General features: G+C 32.8%; 1 protein-coding gene across 1 annotated transcript; it reads right to left on the bottom strand.

Annotated features, from left to right (window-relative positions):
* Positions 1 to 745: 745 nt before the first annotated feature.
* Positions 746 to 23743, bottom strand: LOC145312408 (anoctamin-8-like). Its single transcript, XM_080151644.1, has 12 exons — positions 23670 to 23743; positions 23247 to 23342; positions 20550 to 20656; positions 10587 to 10693; positions 9712 to 9790; positions 8639 to 8712; positions 7512 to 7590; positions 7196 to 7258; positions 5269 to 5341; positions 3955 to 4010; positions 2132 to 2206; positions 746 to 883 (listed from the first exon to the last, which is right to left on the bottom strand). Exons 2-12 carry the CDS (start codon positions 23326 to 23328, stop codon positions 746 to 748), a joined length of 933 nt encoding a protein of 310 aa, XP_080007770.1. The 5' UTR covers positions 23329 to 23342; positions 23670 to 23743.
* Between the last annotated feature and the right edge of the window lie 343 nt (positions 23744 to 24086).

Here is a 24086-nt window from a genome sequence, read left to right as displayed (position 1 = left end):
AATACTTATAACGGAGATACCGAAAGTGTCACGTGTAACGTCATAAAAATACGTCAAAATTCATCTCCTATTTGGGGTTTCTTTTCCTACTCCTACTCTTATCCTTCCCTTTAAGACGTAATTTTAAGTCGTTTCACATGCCACTTTCCGTAAAACCCTTATAACGAATTATTTGAAGAAGGATAATAAGGATCTGTACGTTGCAGTTTTATGTCTTCAGAACTAAAGGGGAAAGTTGGTCTAATATACAATAAAAAAAACCCTGATATTTAAAACAAATTAGTATGACTATATTAATTTGTTATTTTGTAAGCACTTTATTGGATGTTGCCATCCTTGTTTTTAAAGTATATCAATACATTGTACTGAGAGCTAACAAAGAAATATAGCTGACCAAAGCATATATAAAATACTAGGAATTGTTTACATTTATTTTAGTTTTATGGTGGTATTAGGCAAATATTTACATAAACATTTTAGTTCCTTTTTTGTAATTTTTCTCTTCGCGAATAGGTGATATAGCCCAGTCGAGTACAGAACTCCTCCCCCCCCTACCCCTTATTTTGAATTAAATCTATGACAGGGGGGGGGGGGCGAGAGTTTTTTTCTTCTGATTTTTGCCTTAGGTCAGAACAGGCTCGGTGCCCCTCAGGATTAGGGTAACGTAGCCCTGCAGGGTGAGAAACCCAAGCAGAGGTTAGGCATGGGAAAAAGCTACTTCAAGTTTTTTTTTTAAACATAGATACTATAATAAGACTTCCCTAAGAGCACCAAACAGATCAAAGCTCATTTTAGCAAGCTTGAATTGTTTGCTGGCATATGGCAGAATTGATTCTTTCAAGTTTCCTAACAGCTGTCTAGTTATCAATAGCGCAGCTAACAACTAAAAACAAATAAGTGGATATTTTTTGGCGTATTTTCCGTAAAGTTGTGTGTTAGCATTTAGTTAAATTCGCTTACTAAGTCAAACTGTTCTTAATTTTGATGTACATATGAAATAGCTGTAATTAAGAACAATCTTATTTAATAAGCGCATTTGACTATAAACGCTAACACACAACTTTACGGAAAATACACGAAAAATGACCCTCTTTATCTTTTTTTTAAAAATGAATTATGATAATTTGGATAATAATGAGAATTGTATTTCATACAAGAAGCTGTAAAAGAAAATTAAACATAATAAAACAATGATAGCTTTGTTGCTTTTTTAACAACTAGCGTCTAGCCCCCTACTTGAGACTTGAGGAGGGGAGAGTCGAATTTTATAACCCAATCTATTATTTTAGATTTTAAAAGAAAAAGTAAAAAAAAATCAGGGGGCGGAAGCAAATTTTAAAAAATGTTTTTGGAGGGAAAGGTAAATTTTTCTTGGAGCGATTTCTCTTGGGAGGGTGGTGGTTCCCTCCCCCAAAATAGTTATGAACCCACCCGGGACCTATGAGAAGCTTCCCTGTTAAGGAGAACCCGATCGGTTCAGCGGTTTGCGAGATCCTTCGGTACAAACAGACATACAAACAGACAAACATCCTGTTACTTTATCATAAGGACTAGTGTTTGCGCACCTAGGATTTAGGGGATCGATATTCGAAGAAGAGGGGATAGGTATAAAAATACCCTAAATCCATTTTAAAACTTGAATCTAAAAATAAAATAGCCTAAAAGCATCCCAGGACCTATGTGAAGATTCCCTTAAATAGAAAGCTGAAGTGGTTCAGAAGTTATTGAAATTTTAAGCTTCAGACAGAAAAACCTTACTACTTTATTTATTAGATATCGAACATATAATAATTGAAAAAGAAATCAAAACCCTATCGAGATATTCATTTTAATAAATGTCCTTTATCTTGTCTCCCCCTCCCCTTTTTTGTCTAGCTGAACAGGAATCAAATTTATAAATCAGTTATACCTCTCGGAAATACGGAAAGTGTCATTTGTGACATCATAGAAATATGTTTAAATCCATTTCTTTGTTAGGTGTTTTATTTCCCACTTCGCCTCTCATCCTTTCTTTTAAGACGTATTTTATGACGTCCTACATGACACTTTCCGTATCTCCATACCTCTCTTTAGACACATACATTGGAAAGAGTAAGTTATGTAATTCCACAAAAAAAAAAAAAAATTCTACCTCTTTTAGCTTCTCAATATCTTGCAAGTAAAAAGCTGTGTAGAACAGGGCCAAAAAGGAATTCACAAACTGGAACTGAAATAAAAAAATATAACATCATGATTATCTACAAAGAGCATTTATACAGTTTAAAATACTAGCGGCTTCGCCCCTAGCCTCTAGGGGCTTTGCCCCAAGATATGATTGAAGAAGAAAAAAATAAAGTACTACTGGTGCTACTCATAGTCTAATGTGTTCTCAAGAAAATTACTACTGGTGCTGCTCAAAGTCTAATGTGTTCTCAAGAAAATTACCACTGGTGCTGCTCATAGTCTAATGTGTTCCCAAAAAATTATCTTTTTTTTTTGGGGGGGGGGGGGATTTTCATTTTTTTGGGGGTTGGGGGTGTCCCACCCCCCAAGAAAAAAGCTTAAAACCACCACAGGACCGTTTGTATATACCCTGAAGAGTAGAATCTAATCGGTTCAGTGGTTACCGAGTTCTTAAGCTTCAGAGGGACGGACGGACGGACGGACAGACAGACATCAAGCTACTTTGTATTATAGATATATGTTTATCAAGGTACCAATCAATATATTATACTTGGATGTTGCACCAGATTTTCAGGAACTCTAAAAAATGTGATACTCGCAATTGGCTAAAATAACAATAAACCCTATTCATCCCTTTTACCCAATCCCTTCACTTCCTGCTGATTGAACGAACGGACCAATCCATGAGGTCCACATTAGCAAACTAAATCGACGATAAAATTTCCCCTGTCATATTATCTATTAATGATAAATAATTATGAATCGATTTTCCTTAAATTTCTGTAAACACTACTTGATTTTTTGGTGATGATGTTTTCTACTAATTTCAGTTTTTTGATATTTAATAAATTAAGGGAATACTTTGAAGATGAACAACTAACAAAGTTTGATAAGTTGGTATTGTTTACTTAATTAATGCATATAGTTTGAAGAGTGCGTTGCTTTATTCATAAGTTTTGTCAGGTAACCTTACAAAGTGTCTAAACAATCAGCCATGTGACGTCATGAAAATGTGGGATTATCCATCTCTTTTTTTATGGGCTTTTTTTTCCACTTCTCTTCTCATCTCCCTCATTTTTATGACGTCACATGGCTGATATTGAGAAACTTTGTAAAGTTACTTTGGTCAGAATAAAAAATAATTGTATTTAACAAACCATTATGTTTTCTTTTAATATCAGATTTTTTTTGCAAACAGTTTTATAGTTCTAAATATTCTGGAATCTTTGGTGGATGAGAAAGTAAAAAATAGCCTAAAACCATACCATGACTTTAATATATAATTTATATAACTTAAACCCTTCACAAAAACTATTTGAACCGTTTTTATTATATGGAGAATACAAAGTTCATAGATTATTGCTATCCTAATGGAGAGACACACATGTATATAGAAAAGTTTCACTGTCAAAATGATGTTAAAAATCCGCAATTTAGTTTTATTCTGGCATTTATTACATATTTGCTTCAAACTATATTTTACCGCGGTGGTGGATAGATCTGGAGACACGAGTTCCAGACCCTTACAAACCAAACACATGATGACATAAGTGTTTTCGCTTAGGATGTGCCGTTATGGCGATTTTTGGCGGCGAAAATTGAGTTACGGCGGAACGATTTAAATGTTCAGCTAATAGCGCGTGTTATGTAATATGTTGTATAAAAATCTTAAAGATTCATATATATAATATTTATTGTTTTTGGACCTTCTTTGAACTTTTTAAAAACAATATATTGTATTTTGAAATAAAAGGAAATTGAATTTCCATGTAAAAAGTAAAACATATTTACCAGGACAAGTTTGTATATTAGATGGTTCTCATACTGGTCCAGTGTTCGGTAATTCTCTGTAATATAATAATAATATTATAAAGTTTGTATATTAGATGGTTCTCATACTGGTCCAGTGTTCGGTAATTCTCTGTAATATAATAATAATATTATAAAGTTTGCATATTAGATGGTTCTCATACTGGTCCAGTGTTCGGTAATTCTCTGTAATATAATAATAATATTATAAAGTTTGTATATTAGATGGTTCTCATACTGGTCCAGTGTTCGGTAATTCTCTGTAATATAATAATAATATTATAAAGTTTGTATATTAGATGGTTTTCATACTGGTCCAGTGTTCGGTAATTCTCTGCAAAATAATAATAATATTTATTATGATTACTCTAGGGGCACTTGAAAAAGGGGAGTTAAATTCGATAACCCAAATTTTTATTTTAGATTTTAAAAGAAAAAGGAAAAAAAATTGGGGATTTTTGTGGGGGCTCGACATTGGACAAGCCATCCACATCCCATTTTTAATTTGTGGTATCTTCCCCTAAAATAGTATAAACCTTGCCGGGACCTTTGCTAAGCTACCCTGGAAACTAGAATCATAACTGTTTAGCAGTTAGCGAGATCCTTTTGTACAGAAAAACAGACAAACAAACATCCTGTTACTTCATTATAAAGATGACTACACAAGCTGCTCCGCACCTAGCATCAAGGGGCCCTGTACACAAAGGGATAATAAGAGGGCAGAAAAATAGCTTAGCAAGGCAAAAATCTAAAAATGAAAAAGCCTAAAATCATCCTAGGACCTATATGAAGCTTTGCTAAAATGAGGAGCTCAATTGGTTAATTAGTTATACATACATACAAAAAACCTTATAACTTTATATCATAGAATAAGTTGATAATAAATCTTAAAGTATAGTTGTATGTATAACAGAGACAACTACATGGTCCAAGTGGTGGAGACCTTTTTCGTCTGCTAGCAAATTGCTTTTTGCTGTGTTTATATGTCTGACAATATTGGCTGATATTTAAGACCCTATTAAAATTCGACAAAGACTCCCCACCCCGTGGGTAAAGTTACATTTGGCTCTGCCCTCTGTATTCTTTTACTTTAATCTATACTAGCGGCTACACCCCTATAAGCATCTAGGGGCAGTTAATGTGGGAGATACCCTCCCCCTAAATAGTTGAAAACCTTCCCTGGACCTATAAGAAGCTTCATTGTAAAGGAGAACCATATAGGTTCAGCGGTTAGCGAGATCCTTCGCTACAGACAAAAAAAGCTTACTACTTTATATAATAGGATTGCACGTTTACCTTTTGTATTGAGCCACACAGCAACCCAATTATAGACAACATCCAGTATTGGAATAACAATAGCTAACACAATCTGAAAATTAGTTACTAACTATAAAAATAAATTGTCAATTTCCTACCTTATGTGCCCCTAGAGGCCTTTATTAGAGTATCTGCCAGTAATTACATACACAAATTCGGGTTTGATAACATAAAAAATACATATATTAGTTTCGCTACTAAATCTATAAACTCCAAAAGATAATGTATTTGTTGGCAGAGAGAGTTGGGACATTTGGCTGTTTATTACACTAGTCCCTAAAGTTTTACAATAACGTTTACTTATTCGTTGACTTACAACTTTAGGGACTTTTTACTTTTGTTGATTGGTTGGTTTGTTAAGTTGAGTGATCGAACATTCCAACCACTAATTTTAATCTACATAAGGGGTAGTTTTGTATGCCATCATAGGGGATGTACATCAATTTATTAGCCATTGTCTTATCCATTGTCTTTAGATCCCTGGTATGATGGTGCATAATAAATCAGTGAGAGATAACACAATTAGTATGCTAAATGAGGCAACATAACTTATGCCGTCTAGTCCATACTTACAAAACAATACAAAAATGGGTATATTATTTGGTATCAAAAATAAGATATTTTCAGTAGCGAAGCTACTCTATAATTCCGAATGTCCGTCCGTCTGTCCGTAATTAATGAATTGGGGGAAACGTGATTTTCTCGGCTCCTTTTTAAGATAGATATCTGAAATTTTTAGGGAAGATTCCTATGATATATTCCCATCTAATCTATACATTGTTTTGTCCATCTGTCTTTTATTTAGGGTGCTAGATCGATTCCTAGATTTTTAAGTTTTTGTGATTTTCTCAATTCCTTTTCAAGATAGAGGACTGAAATTTTTAGGGATTAATTAATGTTACATTCTACGTATGTGCACCAAGTTTTTATTAAGATTTGTTTATTAATTGGGATGCTATATCGATACCTAGATGTTTAGGTTTTCAAGATTTTTTCGATTCCTATTTAGGATTGATGGCTGAAATTATTAAGGAATAAATATATCCATATTTTACATGTTTCCATCAAGTTTCAATAAGATTTGTTAATTAATTGCGGTGCTAGATCGATTCCTAGATTTTCAATTTTTCTTGATTTTAAAGGTTGCGAGATTTTAAAGGTTTTGTTATTTCCCTATTTTATCAAGTTTAATGTTTATTGAATGCTGCTTTATAGTAAATTTTTTATGGATATCCTTTCATAATTTTTGAGCTTCGCTACTTATGGATGTTGTCATCCTTGTTAAATATATATTTTTTTGTTTGTCTGCATTTCCTTATTTCTATCTGAGATAGTGTCATGATAATATTTTTAACAAATAAACAATAACAAAACAAGGATGACAACATTCATGAGTAGCGCGACACAAAAAAATATAGATAAGAATACGAACAAGGAGATTTAAAGAGCATTTGTTAAAATAGATTTTTTGAAGAAAAAACTAAAGATCACATATTCTTATACTTTTTATAGTTTGAACCAAAAAGACCAAAGACATGAAAAAAATTGTGAAAATAATAAAAAGTTACTAGTACTTTCATCTACAGATACGAAAGAAAGTCAATGTAAATACAATGTTTAAAAACTACTTATTGTAAAAGTTTTAAAAAAGTATAATATAATATGTATGCAAACAGTGATTTGTAATTTATACTCAACACTCATACTAAATAACTACAGCATTTTTTTTGAATTAGAAAAAACTATGTTAGGTGATAATTATATCCGGAATAAGGTTTAGCCAACAAGCGAAATAAATCAATATAATATTTGGAGCAGATAAAAAAGTCGTCAATTCTACTATGTGTTTCCTCCCAACGACAGCTGAAAATCGCGTATAGGTTGTTGGTATACGCTGTAATTATACCTTTGGTATATATCTAAGCAAAGAGACAAGTCCATGGTCGTCTATTAGATTGTCCATCCATTCCTGAAAAAGATAATACACTTTTTTATTCGTAGAAAACTGGATATAATACGATGCTAGACATTATTTTTCAGTATGGCTAAGAACCAATTCTAATCCATCGAATATTAATCGGTTTCTAAGAGTTACGGGAAAAAAGTAATTTTCATCTGTTTTTTTATACGGTTATACTGGCCTATCATTGGTCATTTGAATTGTACGACGTCATTTTTTATAGGCACTATAAGCTGCTTCGAAAAATATTTTTTTTTCTCACCTGGAATTCTAGCATAAGAAAAACTGACAAGCAAACAACAGCCAAAGATATGGATATTACTGGTATTGTCACAAAATACCTGGAAAACAAAATATTGAATGTTTTTCCTTCTTTGTATTGTGATATATGTCTCTCATCTGTATGTAAGTCGGCTCAAATAGGGTATCTAGTTTCAGGAGGGAGGGGACAATCCATGTCCCCAAAGTTTTATAATCACGTTTTACTAATCGTTGACTCAAGAAATTTGGGAACTTTATTGAATTTCAATTAGTTGGGTTATTAAGTTGAGTGTCCAACGTTTCAACCACTTATTGTAATCTACAAAAAGAAAATTTTGTGCATAATCATTGAGTATATACTTTAATTTATCGGCCATTGTCTTATCTCTTTATATCCATGATCCAGTTAATTTGTACATGCCTCTGACAAAATTCAGGAATGGTCATTAAGACGGTGGAACTTCTATCTAAAAATCTATTAGCTTATCTATTTCTCAATGTTTAAAATAATATTAAATGAAATTATGAGGGTTTTTTTGGATTGTCCTTTCACATCTAACAAACAACACACAACTACAAGCGACTGAACAAAGTGTATAATCATATTAGGAAAGCCTCAGAAATTTATTTCTAAATCAATGTCTTTCTTTGGATGGTATAGTCTACAACGTTTCCACTCCCTTCCTGTGGAATATTTATTATAAATATATATTTTTCTTTCATCCTTTAAGTTAATGCTTCAGTAAAGTCAAACTGACATTAATATGTTTACAATTACATAAAAGATTTTCTTCTTAAATATAAAAATCATTTGCGTTATATTTGAGACAATTAAAAAGTTTTTTTTATAGTTTATCTATATCTTATATATAAATATTATTTAATTCTTATTGAAAATGTTACGAATTAATAGGCACAATTGCTTTTTGTTTGGAAGTACTTAATGTAGTCTAATGAAATGTACTAGCCTATTTTTCCAAAGCATTCCACTTATTTCTAAAAAGTGTTCACATTAGATTAGCAGCAAAAAAACACTCCCTTAAAAATAGCAACCGTGTTTACTCTGAGGTCACTTACAAAGGCTTGAGTAGTTCTTGTGTCATAAATTTCACAATAGATTAAATTTACCTGAAACAGTAACGTTTCCAAGCAGGATATGAAGGTTCTGGTTTACCTGTCACCTCACTAATCTTTTCCTCACCCTTAACAATAACAAGAATAGTTTCCAAGCAGGATATGAAGGTTTTGGTTTTCATGTCACCTCACTAATCTTTTCCTCACCCTTAATAATAACAAGAATAGTTTCCAAGCAGGATATGAAGGTTCTGGTTTCCCTATCACCTCACTAATCTTTTCCTCACCCTTAATAATAACAAGAATAGTTTCCAAGCAGGATATGAAGGTTCTGGTTTCCCTGTCACCTCACTAATCTTTTCCTCACCCTTAATAATAACAAGAATAGTTTCCAAGCAGGATATGAAGATTCTGGTTTCCATGTCACCTCACTAATCTTTTCCTCACCCTTAATAATAACAAGATAAACAAGGATGACAACATCCATTACAGGCACTGAATAAGCAGAATATAAATAAATAAGAGAAAATAAGTATATTTATTCTGTTAAACTGCCTAAATACAGGATATTATTTAAGGACATTTTTAAGCCTTGATTATAGAGACGCTTAGCTTTTGACATTATACTTGTAATAGAAATAGGAATATTTGTTCTAAAAATCAGAAGAATAGGATAATTATAGCACATAAGAACAGATGAAAAATAGGATGACTGTCGGTATAATGACGAACATTGACGAATTAGACCGTGGCTCAACATGAAGCGGATACGCCAGTCGTCAGGGAAATTATATGACATATGTAGATTCAAGTTTTGGTCTAATACCGCGCCCTTTTTAAAGAGGTTAAAAAGGGTTGCTACTGCTACTCTGTCAGGTGCGCAAAATGAATATTTAGAGTAGGGGAAATTCCAAAACAATGTTAGGACGTTTAGACAAAGGTTGTACTATCAGAGTTGGTTGTTACTTAACCTAATACCCCGAGTGGACAGAAAAGGAGAAATATTGCTCCCCTTAGTTATCCTGGGTTGTTGAACCCGATGTTACAGTGTCATGAACAGCGGCCTCGCCCGTATGAGGTAATTGATAGGTAATCGATGAATTAGAGAATCTTGATATTATACTTACATGATATAGAGGACTTGGTTCTTCTAATAGGTCGTGTGCTTGATCAATTGTGCCCCACGAATAAGATAACTCGGCCGATCTAAACAAATATAATAAGATTCATACTTGCTGGCATTTTTATCAGGGATCTGAAGGGATAAGACATTGACCGATAAATTAATGTACATTCACAAAATTACGCCTTTTGGGTTAGTGGTTGAAACGTTTGAACAATAAACCTAATGAACCAACTAATCAAAATTTAATAAAAGTCCCCAAAGTTGTTAAGCCAACGATTAAGAAAACAATATTGATAAAACTTGGGGACTAGTGTTATAAACAGTCCATTTTCCTTTCCTCCCTGCATTTTTACTCAACAAAAGAACAGATTTGCTGGAAGTTGCGAGTCGACACTTTATATTAAATTCATGATTTATGTCAATCATTTACAGTTACTAAAGCTGAACTGGTTTTAAAATGTCTTTATTACTACATGTCACAATATTCTAAGGACGTTATGACAATTATAACAACTTAAAGTTTGGACATATTTAAGTAAGGGGGGGGGGGGGTTAACTTCCCCCCACAATAAATAAAAACATTTGCGCGACTAATAAGAAGCTTAGTTGTAAACTAAAGTTATATTAACTCAACAATTAGCGAGATCTTTTGTTGCCGACAAATAGACAAAGACATCTTACTTGTTACTTATAAGGAAAATAGTTTACAAATAATATAAGCGGAAGCGCTCCTAGCATCTAGGTGCTCTATATATTCGGAGATATATGGATGGGCAACATAGCCCAAAACCATAACCAGACTTGATTATAAAGATAAATAGTCTAAAACCATCCCAGGACATATAAGGACATGGTTTATAAACATTATGAACAAACCTCCGTTTCCAAGAAATAAGGTAAAGAGTAGCCCAGGTGAGGTTGAAGAATGAGAACAGGACAAAGCTCAAGTCCTCCAGAAGCTCTGTTCCTCCGTGAAAGAAAACCTAAAAAAGAATTTTCAATTCACCTCATATTGCATATAAACCATAGTTAAATATGGTGGGTATTGCCGGCTCTGTGACATCGCTTCTTAAGGGGTGTTTTGTCGTATTTTTACAGTAGTTTTTAAAAGCAAAGCTTTTCTATAATTAGGGTCGGTCCCTCCGTCCGTCCGAACTGATTTTAAACTTTGCATGGTGATTCCTTTAGTAGTTAGGTACGATTTAGAAAGCGTAGCAATTCTATAATCATTACAAGAATGTCCGTACGTTCATTGTAAACATGTTGATTTTTTTTACTTTTTTAACAACAAATTTTTATGCGATCTAATCATCCGATTGATCTGATTTTTGATATGTTGATTCCTGTGACAACAAAGTATAATGTTATAAGCAAAGCAACTCTATAATCAAGTCCTAAAATGTAAAAGCAGTTTTTCAACAAATTTACTCACAATTTTGCTTCGACTCTTATACATTTGTATTCTGATTATTCAGTTCAGACACTTTATAAGTGTTAATAATAAGTGTAATAATGTTGTCATCCTTGTTAATAGGTTATTTTAGGTTAGGTAAATGTTAATTATGGTCCCGCCGGGTTAGATCCCCTTGCAGGAGCTAGAAATAGGAGAAAAGCTACTGTGAAAATACGACGAAACGCCCCGTAAGAGGCGATATCACGAAAATAATTATCTTCTACCTACTAATTATAAACTTCTGTAATTGATAATGTTATTTTAATCAATACAATATTAGTTAAAACTGCAAAGCTTCACTGAAAGTTAAATATTTTATTTTTGATAGGTTTAGTTTTCAATAAGCTAATTTTTTTCTACATAATACATTGTAAATTTTAAGTCCACACAGAAAATAATAGGATACAAATTATCATAACTACATACATTTATTTAAACCAATAAAGATATAACCCTTCACCAAAGCTCTTTTTCTAGAAAATTCGACTAAACAGGGCAACTCTGGTATTTTTTTCGTGGCGTGGTGGTTCTTAATTTAAAATGAAGCCTTGAAAAATTGAAGGATATAAAATATAAATTGTATTATCAAATTCATAGTTTTGAGGCATATAAATATTTTGCCTTGTCTATGACGAGACTTTATAAGTTCTTGAAGTGTCCCCGTTTTGTCCAATTTTCCTAGTAAAAATACTTTACATTCGACCTGTTACTCAAAATACACTTTTTCGAATTTAATTCTTTTGCTGACTCAAAAAGTTTCTTTAGGGGCCTAAAAAAACATGTACAAAATTTTATCTCTCTATCTCTACTGGCCACCTAGAGCCAGGCCTCTCAAAAAGGCAATTTTTGAGATCCCTTTATTTCATACAAAAATTTCAAATTGCATATGAAAATGGCTTGGAGATTAATTTGAGCGTTCAGCATATTTTTTAATATTATAAAATGTGATTGTTGTGGCTTTGACTAGCGCTGGCGATGTCTGTTTTTAACATTTTCAAGCAATTTTTTTTAGAAAACTGACCGGCGCTAGTTGTAAAGTAGACTTTGACAAAAGTTATTTTTGGATATCATATCTTTGTCCTTATAATGATTAAGTTGAAATATGAAGAAGAACTAAAATAAAAACCTGCACATTGCTGAGAAATTATTAAAACCGCCGCGCTACCGTTATCTGTTGTCTAGGCCCCTAAAGTAACTTTTTAGGTCAGCAGAAAAATTAAATTCAAAAAAGTGTATTTTGAGTAACAGGTCTAATTTAAATACTCTAACTTATCTTGTAACTGTTGAACAAAATACTAAATTTACATCTCTTTAAGATATAGTTTGAATATAAAGTATATACTTATTGCTACGTCATTCAGTCTGGAAAAACTAGGATGCCAAGTTAACAATGTCAATAAGGAGCGAGGATCATACATGCAACATTTTACGTAAAACCATCACGGGACCTATGTGAAGCTTTGGAAGCTATGGATACACTTTTTACTTTATATAACTCCCGATCCACACTTTTTACCCAAAAATTAAGCACGTGCCTGGAGTAAATCCGGGAAAATCATTTTTTTCCCTTTATATAACTTACAAACTTAGAAAACAATTTTTGAGAAGCTGCATACAGAAAAGAAAGAAAATACATTGAGTTGACATAAGCCTACAATACATCTTCTACGCAGAGAGGGAATTAGACATTTGACTGTAAAGAACAGATCTATAGTATAGATGTATACAGTATGACCCTCGAAAAAGTATTTTTAAGCATCTGCAGCCCTTATTTCTCAATGAATTATTAAAAAATGCATATGTCCTTGTTCTCCATAGTATTCCACGTAAGTAGATATAAAAATATTTTTTTTACCTCCATTAACACCGGAGATTTTTAGAGCTAAAGTTTTGAAAAAGTGACTGAGAAAAAGAATTTTTTTTTGTTTCTCTTATTTTTTGGATGGTTATATTATGTTTTTCTGGCAACTGAATAATGAGACACAAAGAAAAACAAGTTAACTAAATATTTCTTTTTTATTCCACCAAAAAATATAAATTTTTAATGGCAAAAAATACTACTGAATGAATTGATTATTTGCAAATTTTAGGTTATTTATTAACCCTTATTTATAGAAAAGGATTAATTATGACAGATGCTCCGCCTACTTTTCTGACATCTCAATTATTTAATAGGGGGTAAATTAAGCTTTTTAGACTAAAAAATCATTATGTTTTATTTTTATTTTCTTTATAACTTTTTTGTTATTAAAGTTAGGATTGTGAAACAAAAACAATTTTCCTGCTATATTCATAGAGATTTATTTGGTTTTTTAATCTTAAACAATTTTGCCTAATAAGTAAGTTTTTCAAAATATCATTAAACTAAAAAGACTCAAAAAATATGTGTAAAAAAATGCTTGTTACTCAAAAACTAAATTTTTTATTTCATTTTTGTATAAAAATTCTGCTAGTAACAAAAATAAAAGGATTTCTAGCTTAATTTTGCTAAAAAAGTCGTTTCATGTTAAAAGTTACTTTTTCCTCAGTCACTTTTTCAAAACTTTAGCACTAAAAATCTCCGGTGTTAATGGAGGTAAAAAAAATATTTTTATATCTACTTACGTGGAATACTATGGAGAACAAGATCATATGCATTTTAAAATAATTCATTGAGAAATAAGGGCTGCAGATGCTTAAAAATACTTTTTCGAGGGTCATACTGTACATAGACAACTAACTCCCTTCCTTTTTTAAAGACCTCTTTCGTCTGTTTCTAAATTATTTTCTGCTACTTGGCTGTGTTAATATAAGCGACACCATTGGTTGATTTTTAATGACGCAATAGAAAGGTTGCACAAGGCGGTTGCGATGAGGAGATACAGTTATTTAATCCTTTCTCTCTCTATTATTTTACTCTAATCTGTAAAATATTCAGATACCCAAAATTTTATAATACGTTTTCACAATCGTTGGCCTAAAAAGTTTTTGTATTTTTGACTGATTTGTTCAAACAAGCAATGTAAAAACTATAACTTTAATTCAAATATACAGAAGGGGTAATTTTAAATTATAAACTTATCATCTACTGGCTTATCCTTCGAGAACCCTGCGTTCTACGCCTTTTCTTGGTTAGGAGAAAATGAAAATAAAAAGTTAGTCTATAATAGTTATTTCTTTGGCACCTCGGGGCTAAAAAAACTAGTTTTAATCTCATAATTGTACTTTCTATATCCGCGGAAAGCCGTTTATAATACGATGCTAGACATAGTTTTTTCGTATGGATGAGAACCGGTTCCTATCCACCGGATTCGAATGAATACGAGAAAAAGATTTTTCATTAATACAAACAACATTCTCAAAATGTTGATATTTATCATACTATGATATAAAGTAGTAAGGATTTTCATTTGAAGCAAAAAATTGTGAAATTATTAAATTACAAGGTTTCGGCTCTTCAATGTGATTTTTTCATAGATAATTTTTTTGTCTGTTTAATATTTTACTTTTCTATGATTGATGATGATAATAATCCCAGTTTTGTGTACCACTAAATGATTAACTCTTTGTATAGGTACGTGATTAATAATGTCAAATATTAGGTGTATATAGATACAAGTTGCCAAATGTATATTCTATACATCTCAGGGTTGGTCAGGTCACAGGCAGAATTATGTCAAATATAAGGGGTATATAGATACAAGTTGCCAAGTGGATTCTATACATCTCAGTGTTGGTCACCCGCAGAATAATGTCAAATATAAGGTGTATATAGATACAAGTTGCCAAGTGGATTCTATACATCTCAGGGTTGGTCACCCGCAGAATTATGTCAAATATAAGGTGTATATAGATACAAGTTGCCAAGTGGATTCTATACATCTCAGTGTTGGTCACCCGCAGAATTATGTCAAATATAAGGGGTATATAGATACAAGTTGCCAAGTGGATTCTATACATCTCAGTGTTGGTCACCCGCAGAATAATGTCAAATATAAGGTGTATATAGATACAAGTTGCCAAGTGGATTCTATACATCTCAGGGTTGGTCACCCGCAGAATTATGTCAAATATAAGGGGTATATAGATACAAGTTGCCAAGTGGATTCTATACATCTCAGTGTTGGTCACCCGCAGAATTATGTCAAATATAAGGGGTATATAGATACAAGTTGCCAAGTGGATTCTATACATCTCAGTGTTGGTCACCCGCAGAATAATGTCAAATATAAGGTGTATATAGATACAAGTTGCCAAGTGGATTCTATACATCTCAGGGTTGGTCACCCGCAGAATTATGTCAAATATAAGGGGTATATAGATACAAGTTGCCAAGTGGATTCTATACATCTCAGTGTTGGTCACCCGCAGAATAATGTCAAATATAAGGTGTATATAGATACAAGTTGCCAAGTGGATTCTATACATCTCAGGGTTGGTCACCCGCAGAATTATGTCAAATATAAGGGGTATATAGATACAAGTTGCCAAGTGGATTATATACATCTCAGTGTTGGTCACCCGCAGAATTATGTCAAATATAAGGGGTATATAGATACAAGTTGCCAAGTGGATTCTATACATCTCAGTGTTGGTCACCCGCAGAATAATGTCAAATATAAGGTGTATATAGATACAAGTTGCCAAGTGTATTCTATACATCTCAGGGTTGGTCACCCGCAGAATTATGTCAAATATAAGGGGTATATAGATACAAGTTGCCAAGTGGTTTCTATACATCTCAGTGTTGGTCACCCGCAGAATAATGTCAAATATAAGGTGTATATAGATACAAGTTGCCAAGTGGATTCTATACATCTCAGGGTTGGTCACCCGCAGAATTATGTCAAATATAAGGTGTATATAGATACAAGTTGCCAAGTGGATTCTATACATCTCAGTGTTGGTCACCCGCAGAATTATGTCAAATATAAGGGGTATATAGATACAAGTTGCCAAGTGGATTCTATACATCTCAGTGTTGGTCACCCGCAGAATAATGTCAAATATAAGGTGTATATAGATACAAGTTGCCAAGTGGATTCTATACATCTCAGGGTTGGTCACCCGCAGAATTATGTCAAATATAAGGGGTATATAGATACAAGTTGCCAAGTGGATTCTATACATCTCAGTGTTGGTCACCCGCAGAATAATGTCAAATATAAGGTGTATATAGATACAAGTTGCCAAGTGGATTCTATACATCTCAGGGTTGGTCACCCGCAGAATTATGTCAAATATAAGGGGTATATAGATACAAGTTGCCAAGTGGATTCTATACATCTCAGTGTTGGTCACCCGCAGAATAATGTCAAATATAAGGTGTATATAGATACAAGTTGCCAAGTGGATTCTATACATCTCAGGGTTGGTCACCCGCAGAATTATGTCAAATATAAGGGGTATATAGATACAAGTTGCCAAGTGGATTCTATACATCTCAGTGTTGGTCACCCGCAGAATAATGTCAAATATAAGGTGTATATAGATACAAGTTGCCAAGTGGATTCTATACATCTCAGGGTTGGTCACCCGCAGAATTGTGTCAAATATAAGGGGTATATAGATACAAGTTGCCAAGTGTATATTCTATACATCTCAGGGTGGTCACCCGCAGAATTATGTCAAATATAAGGGGTATATAGATACAAGTTGCCAAGTGTATATTCTATACATCTCAGGGTTGGTCACCCGCAGAATTATGTCAAATATAAGGGGTATATAGATACAAGTTGCCAAGTGGATTCTATACATCTCAGTGTTGGTCACCCGCAGAATAATGTCAAATATAAGGTGTATATAGATACAAGTTGCCAAGTGGATTCTATACATCTCAGGGTTGGTCACCCGCAGAATTATGTCAAATATAAGGTGTCTATAGATACAAGTTGCCAAGTGGATTCTATACATCTCAGTGTTGGTCACCCGCAGAATTATGTCAAATATAAGGGGTATATAGATACAAGTTGCCAAGTGGATTCTATACATCTCAGTGTTGGTCACCCGCAGAATAATGTCAAATATAAGGTGTATATAGATACAAGTTGCCAAGTGGATTCTATACATCTCAGGGTTGGTCACCCGCAGAATAATGTCAAATATAAGGTGTATATAGATACAAGTTGCCAAGTGGATTCTATACATCTCAGGGTTGGTCACCCGCAGAATTATGTCAAATATAAGGGGTATATAGATACAAGTTGCCAAGTGGATTCTATACATCTCAGTGTTGGTCACCCGCAGAATAATGTCAAATATAAGGTGTATATAGATACAAGTTGCCAAGTGGATTCTATACATCTCAGGGTTGGTCACCCGCAGAATTATGTCAAATATAAGGGGTATATAGATACAAGTTGCCAAGTGGATTCTATACATCTCAGTGTTGGTCACCCGCAGAATAATGTCAAATATAAGGTGTATATAGATACAAGTTGCCAAGTGGATTCTATACATCTCAGGGTTGGTCACCCGCAGAATTATGTCAAATATAAGGGGTATATAGATACAAGTTGCCAAGTGGATTCTATACATCTCAGTGTTGGTCACCCGCAGAATAATGTCAAATATAAGGTGTATATAGATACAAGTTGCCAAGTGGATTCTATACATCTCAGGGTTGGTCACCCGCAGAATTATGTCAAATATAAGGGGTATATAGATACAAGTTGCCAAGTGTATATTCTATACATCTCAGGGTTGGTCACCCGCAGAATTATGTCAAATATAAGGGGTATATAGATACAAGTTGCCAAGTGTATATTCTATACATCTCAGGGTTGGTCACCCGCAGAATTATGTCAAATATAAGGGGTATATAGATACAAGTTGCCAAGTGGATTCTATACATCTCAGTGTTGGTCACCCGCAGAATAATGTCAAATATAAGGTGTATATAGATACAAGTTGCCAAGTGGATTCTATACATCTCAGGGTTGGTCACCCGCAGAATTATGTCAAATATAAGGGGTATATAGATACAAGTTGCCAAGTGGATTCTATACATCTCAGGGTTAATCACCCGCAGAATTATGTCAAATATAAGGTGTATATAGATACAAGTTGCCAAGTGTATTCTATATACATCAGGGTTAGTCACCCGCAGAATTATGTCAAATATAAGGGGTATATAGATACAAGTTGCCAAGTGGATTCTATACATCTCAGGGTTAATCACCCGCAGAATTATGTCAAATATAAGGTGTATATAGATACAAGTTGCCAAGTGTATTCTATATACATCAGGGTTAGTCACCCGCAGAATTATGTCAAATATAAGGTGTATATAGATACAAGTTGTCAAGTGTATTCTGTACATCTCAGTGTTTTGCACCCGCAGAATTATGTCAAAAATAAGGTGTATATAAATACAAGTTGCCAAGTGTATTCTATACATCGCAGGGTTAGACACCCGCAGAATTATGTCAAAAATAAGGTGTATATAAATACATGTTGCCAAGTGTATTCTATACATCTAAGGGTTGTTCAACCGATGTTTTTTTGTTTCAAAACAAGGAAAAATTGCATTCTATTTAGATTTTTTAACCTTAACAAATTGCTACTGGCGACCTGCATTATGTATTATCATCTAATTAGTTGGCATTCATCATACAAGGCATTTTATTTTGCCAATTTACGTCAATGCAGTGCATCACAAAGATTCCAGGGACAAAGGATACAAATAGGCTAACAAGAGTTAACTTTTATTAAAAAAAAAAATAATATTAAAATACCAGTTATTAGAAATATATATGTAATTAATACCAAATAATGAACTAATAAAAAAAAAAAAAATTTCTGTGATTTCAAAAATATTTTTGATTTCAATCCTAGATATAACATTTTGTAAATTATTTACATGGTTCTATATTGTTTTAGATATTAATATAGACAATACACGGCAAACTTGTTTATAGAGATAAGTGTTCCCTTTTCCCCATAGATACATTGTAGTACATTTATGTTGATTTATTATGTGCTTGGTATACATAGGATTTATTATACAAAAATTGTGGAAATATGTTCTACAGAAATATACAAACTACTTGGTACACTGACAAACCTCCTACTGCGACTAAAATTTTTCAAAAATTATGAAATAAAAAATCTTTCAAATTTAAGGACAAAATCCTCTAATTGTAAAAATATTTAACAATATAGAATTCAAAATGGCGATAAAACACAGGGAAATATTTTTTAACTGAAATTTATTTTTTGAATAACCGCCTATTTTAAAAATGTGTCCAACAGTTTTTCCAAAGTCTGTGTTGGCTATCAAATGAAATGGTTTCAACCCCGATACAACCGTGCATTACAAAAATAGACTTTCAATTTATTAAATAAAAAATATATATTTCCTTTTATTTTAGAACATTTTTACATCTGATTAAGAAGATTTAATTCTCAAAAAAATTTAGGAGGTTCTACCTAAGAGATGTCGCATTAGGAGGTTTGTCGTTTAGGAGGTTTGTCACATTAGGACGTTTGTCGGTGTACCGTCGTATGCGTCTGTAATGATTTTCTCGCTAGCGATAAAGATATAAAATATTGAGATATTTCTTGTGATGATTCCTGAGCTGAAAATGAAGGGGCGGGGATAGTTTTTCGTTTGTTTATATCAACTTTAAGGCAGGCAAGGGCTCAGCTATAAAAATTATCGCATATCTTAGGATTAAGCTTTTCTTGGGTAAATTATTTGGTGTAGAAATTTTTTTTCTTTGTATAATCTGAACATATGACAAAACATATAATAAGTTAGTTATGAATAGTTGAAGTTCTTAGATCACAGTTATCATTCTAAAAATTTTATCCTTGGTAAATTTTGTCACAAATAATGTCTCCCATACCTAGTATATAACAAAAAGTAAACAAAGGTTTTGTCTACAAAAAAAATCCCTTGCTTGACGAAAAATAAAATCAGATGGACCATCTAGATATATAATATCTATTGGCAAACCCTAGATGTATAGTATATACTTGAATCACGTACCCAGAAAAAGACACCTACAGTGGCAGATACAATGAGTATCTATCTACTAGTAATACCTGCCAAAAATACAACTACAGTGGCAGGTTCAATGAGTATCTAACTACAAGAAATACCTACCCAAAATAATGCACCTACAGTGGCAGGTACAATAAGTATCTATCTACCAGAAATACCTGCCAAAAATAATGCACCTACAGTGGCAGGTACAATGAGTATCTATCTACCAGAAATACCTACCCAGAAAAAGACACCTACAGTGCAGTGGCAGGTAAAATGAGTATCAATCTACCAGAAATATCTACCCAGAAAAATACACCTACAGTGGCAGGTACAATGAGTATTAATCTACCAGAAAGACCTACCCAGAAGAATACACCTACTGTGGCAGGTACAATGAGTATATAGAAAGACCTACCCAGAAAAATACACCTACAGTGGCAGGTACAATGAGTGCAGTGGTGTAGTGTCCCAGCCACGCGAAATACAGACCAATCTTCAGACCAAAATACTCGCGAATCTTATCTGAAACAAACAAAATATACAACATATATTATAAAATGACCACATCTTTCTTAAAGTGTAAATGAAAAACAAAAAATGTGTGCCACATAAGAAGAATACAAAAGTTTTAGACATTTATATCAAGATTAAATACTGAAATTTTCAATTTTCATCCCCTAGGAGTTTGACAAGAAAAGCAAATGTTAAATATTTAAAATTTTGAACAACTTTGCTTTTATAAACCACTCCTGACGGGAGTTAATTAATGGCCATTTTTATCAGCTGCTTTGCTAAGGTCACGGAAATTCAGCCTTAAAAAAATATATAGAAAGGGTCTATGGAAGACTTCATAAAAGCAAAGTTGTTCAAAATTTTAAATAAATAATCTTTGCTTTTCTATTCATGATTATGCTGTAACTCCTAAGTGATGAAAATTGAACTTGAAATTTTCAAATCTAACTTTCTCAAAAACCCTCGTTAGAATATTTTGAAAATTTCAGTATTTAATCTTGATATAAATGTCTAAAACTTTTGTTTTCTTCTTATAGGGCACACATTTTTTTATTCCATTTACACTTCAAGAAAGATATGTGACCGTTTAAGTGAATATATGTAAGTTCGCTAAGTTCTCAAACAAGAAACAAACAAAGCTACAAAGAACAAAATTTTAAATTTACGCCCTGTGAAGCCTCTAGATACACTTGAGGAATGGGATAGAGGCAATAGAAGAAAGTTGGTAATTCACTTTCAATTATATTTTTAAAAGGAAAGGAAAAGAATATGTTTTGACTTTTTTTGTAGGGGAGGGTGCATTTTATTTGTAGTGGTTAAAAAAAAAAGTTAAATACCTTCCCTGAACCTATAAGAAGCTTCGCTGTAAAGGAGAACCATATAGGTTCATAAGTTAGTTACAGTCAAAAAAAGCTTACTACTTTATACAATGTTTAAAAAATAATTATTTTGGGGGGGGGGGGGGTGATTTTTTTCTAGGGGTGATTTATATTGGGATATTACCCTCCCCAAAATAGCTATAAACCTTCTCGGGACCTATGATAAGCTACCCTGTTAAGGAGAACCCGATAGGTCAGCAGTTAGCGAGATCCTTCAGCACAGACAAACAAACAGACAAACAGACAAAAATCCTTTTACTTTGTTATAAGAATTTCTACGCACATGTACCATGTATTATGTCCAAAATCTTCAAGTTTTCTCAAGCAAAAACATTATGAGAAAACTAATGGAGTAATTTACACATCTAAAGAGATAAGACAATGGCCGATAAATTGATATATTTCCCAAATGTTTATACAACAAAATTCCCCCTCTGTAGATTAGCATTAGTGGTTGAAATGTTTTGACAACCAACCAATCAAAATTAAATATGAGTCCCCAAACAAGTTGAAGCAACAAACAAGACAAAGGTTTTTGCAAAACATATGCATTGGGAATTAGTGGAATAATAGCCCAATGTCCCCTCCCTCCCTGGTAATTTACACATCTATCTTCTATCTTACTCATTTTTAGGGACAAATATACTTTACAATTAAAAAAGATTGTTCGTTTGAAATGAAAATAAGACAGCAAGGACACTTAATATTTCTATGGACCTTTAAGAAGCTCCACTGTAAAGAACAGCCATATCGGTTCAGCGCTTACCGAGATCCTTCGCTACAGATAAAAAATGGTAACTACTTTCTATAATAGGATACAGCTAGTTGATGCGCCTCTAACATCTAGAGGCTCTGAACTCAAAGGGATAAAATAGGTGCAGAAAAATATACTAAAACTATCCCAAGGTTGAAATCTAAAAATAAGATAACCTTAAACTTGGGACCTATATAAAGTTTTAAACAAGGAGAACTCTATTAGTTAAGTATTTATTGAAATCTCAAGACAAAAAACGTGCTACTTCATATAATAGAATTTTATGTATAAATCTTCTATGAAAAATATGTTGATAACACGAAATGCAATTTATAAAATGCAAACCTGGAGCTAAATATTTATACTTGTTTTTGCTATTAAACCATAAATTCTAACCAGAGTTAGAGTTGGTTGTTTATTACACTAGTCCCCAAAATTTTATGATAATATTTTCTCATTCGTTAGCTTAACAACGTTGGGGACTTTAGTGAAATTTGATTGGTTGGTTAATTAAGTTGAGTGTTCCAACGTTTCAACCACTAACTTTTATCTACAGAAGGAATAATTTAGTTTTATCATCATTGGGGATGTACATTAATTTATTGTCCATAGTCTTACTCCTTTAGATCCTTTAGATTCTAGCACTATTACAACTTACAGGAATAAAAAAGTTATACACTTTGTCTTGTACTTTTAGCAAATAAACCTTGGGAGACATTGGGCTGATATTAAAGAAGTCCCCAAAGTTAATAATAGTGTTTTCTTATTCAATGGCTAGACATAATAATAATAATAATATTAACATAGTAGACAACTGTAGGCACTTTTACTGAATTTTAATTGGTTGTTTCATTTAGTTGTGTATCCATGCATTTCAACCGCAGAGGGTATTTTGAGAATCATCATTGTTGACGTACATCAATTTATCGGCCATTGTCTTATCCTTTTATATCTCTGAATTGCTCACCTAAAGGCTGAAGACCAAATACAGTTTGTACCCATTTCTTCTGCAGATGTTTTATTTGATTCAGTTCATGCAGAGGATACATTTGGGAGATTATGCCTGAAACACAAACAATATTATATTCTGCAGATGTTTCATTTGATTCAGTTCATGCAGAGGGTACATTTGGCAGATTATACCTGAAACACAAACAATATTATCAGTTAGGTACAACTTTAAAAGCGCATCAACTCTATAATTGTTACCAGAAAGTCGGTACATCCATTTAAAACATGCTGATTTTTTACTTTTTTGACAAAAAAATTGTGTATGTTATACATAATTATACAATCATCTGTTTTTTTTTTCAAGTATTAATGTTCGTTTGTCCTAACTCAGAGCTTCGCTTTTATCAATGTTGGCATTCTTGTTGTAAATGAAACTAACCTTTATTGAGACATTTAGGAATAATGGCCTCTCCTTCTCTGAATGTCAATTTATCTATCTTCTCCCCTCTTTCAGCCCTGCCACAAAGTAATATTCAAATAATTTTATACAAAGTTTGAAAAATAAAGAACAAGAATAAAAAAGTCAATCATTGGTAATGATAAAAAAAGATGACAACATCCATAAGTAGCAAAGGACCAAATTTAAATGGTGAAAGGGTAGGTCCTGTAATACTAATTGGTCGATAATCAAGTAGTCATTATAGGAAGAGAGGGGACGTTGGGCTGTTTATTACACTAGTCCCCAAAGTTTTATAATACAGTTTTTTATTCTTTGTCTTAACAACTTTGGAGTCTTTTATTAAGTTTTCATTGGTTGGTTTCAAACTTTTATTGTAATCTACAAAAGTGGTAATTT

The sequence above is a fragment of the Acartia tonsa genome, chromosome 2 (assembly GCF_053477335.1).
Source record: "Acartia tonsa isolate MP-2025a chromosome 2, ASM5347733v1, whole genome shotgun sequence".
NCBI classification, from domain to species: domain Eukaryota; kingdom Metazoa; phylum Arthropoda; class Copepoda; order Calanoida; family Acartiidae; genus Acartia; species Acartia tonsa.
This window is presented reverse-complemented; position numbering and strand designations above follow the sequence as displayed.

What these genes read in the sequence shown, in the direction of transcription:
- LOC145312408 (XM_080151644.1), bottom strand. Translation starts at nt 23,328, where the DNA reads ATGTATCCTCTGCATGAACTGAATCAAATAAAACATCTGCAGAAGAAA. An exon ending in TGGAAACGTTACTGTTTCAG is followed by an intron (nt 7,591 to 8,638) that starts GTAAATTTAATC and finishes TTTGTTTTCCAG; the next exon opens with GTATTTTGTGACAATACCAG. An exon ending in TTCTTATGCTAGAATTCCAG is followed by an intron (nt 7,259 to 7,511) that starts GTGAGAAAAAAA and finishes TATCTTTTTCAG; the next exon opens with GAATGGATGGACAATCTAAT.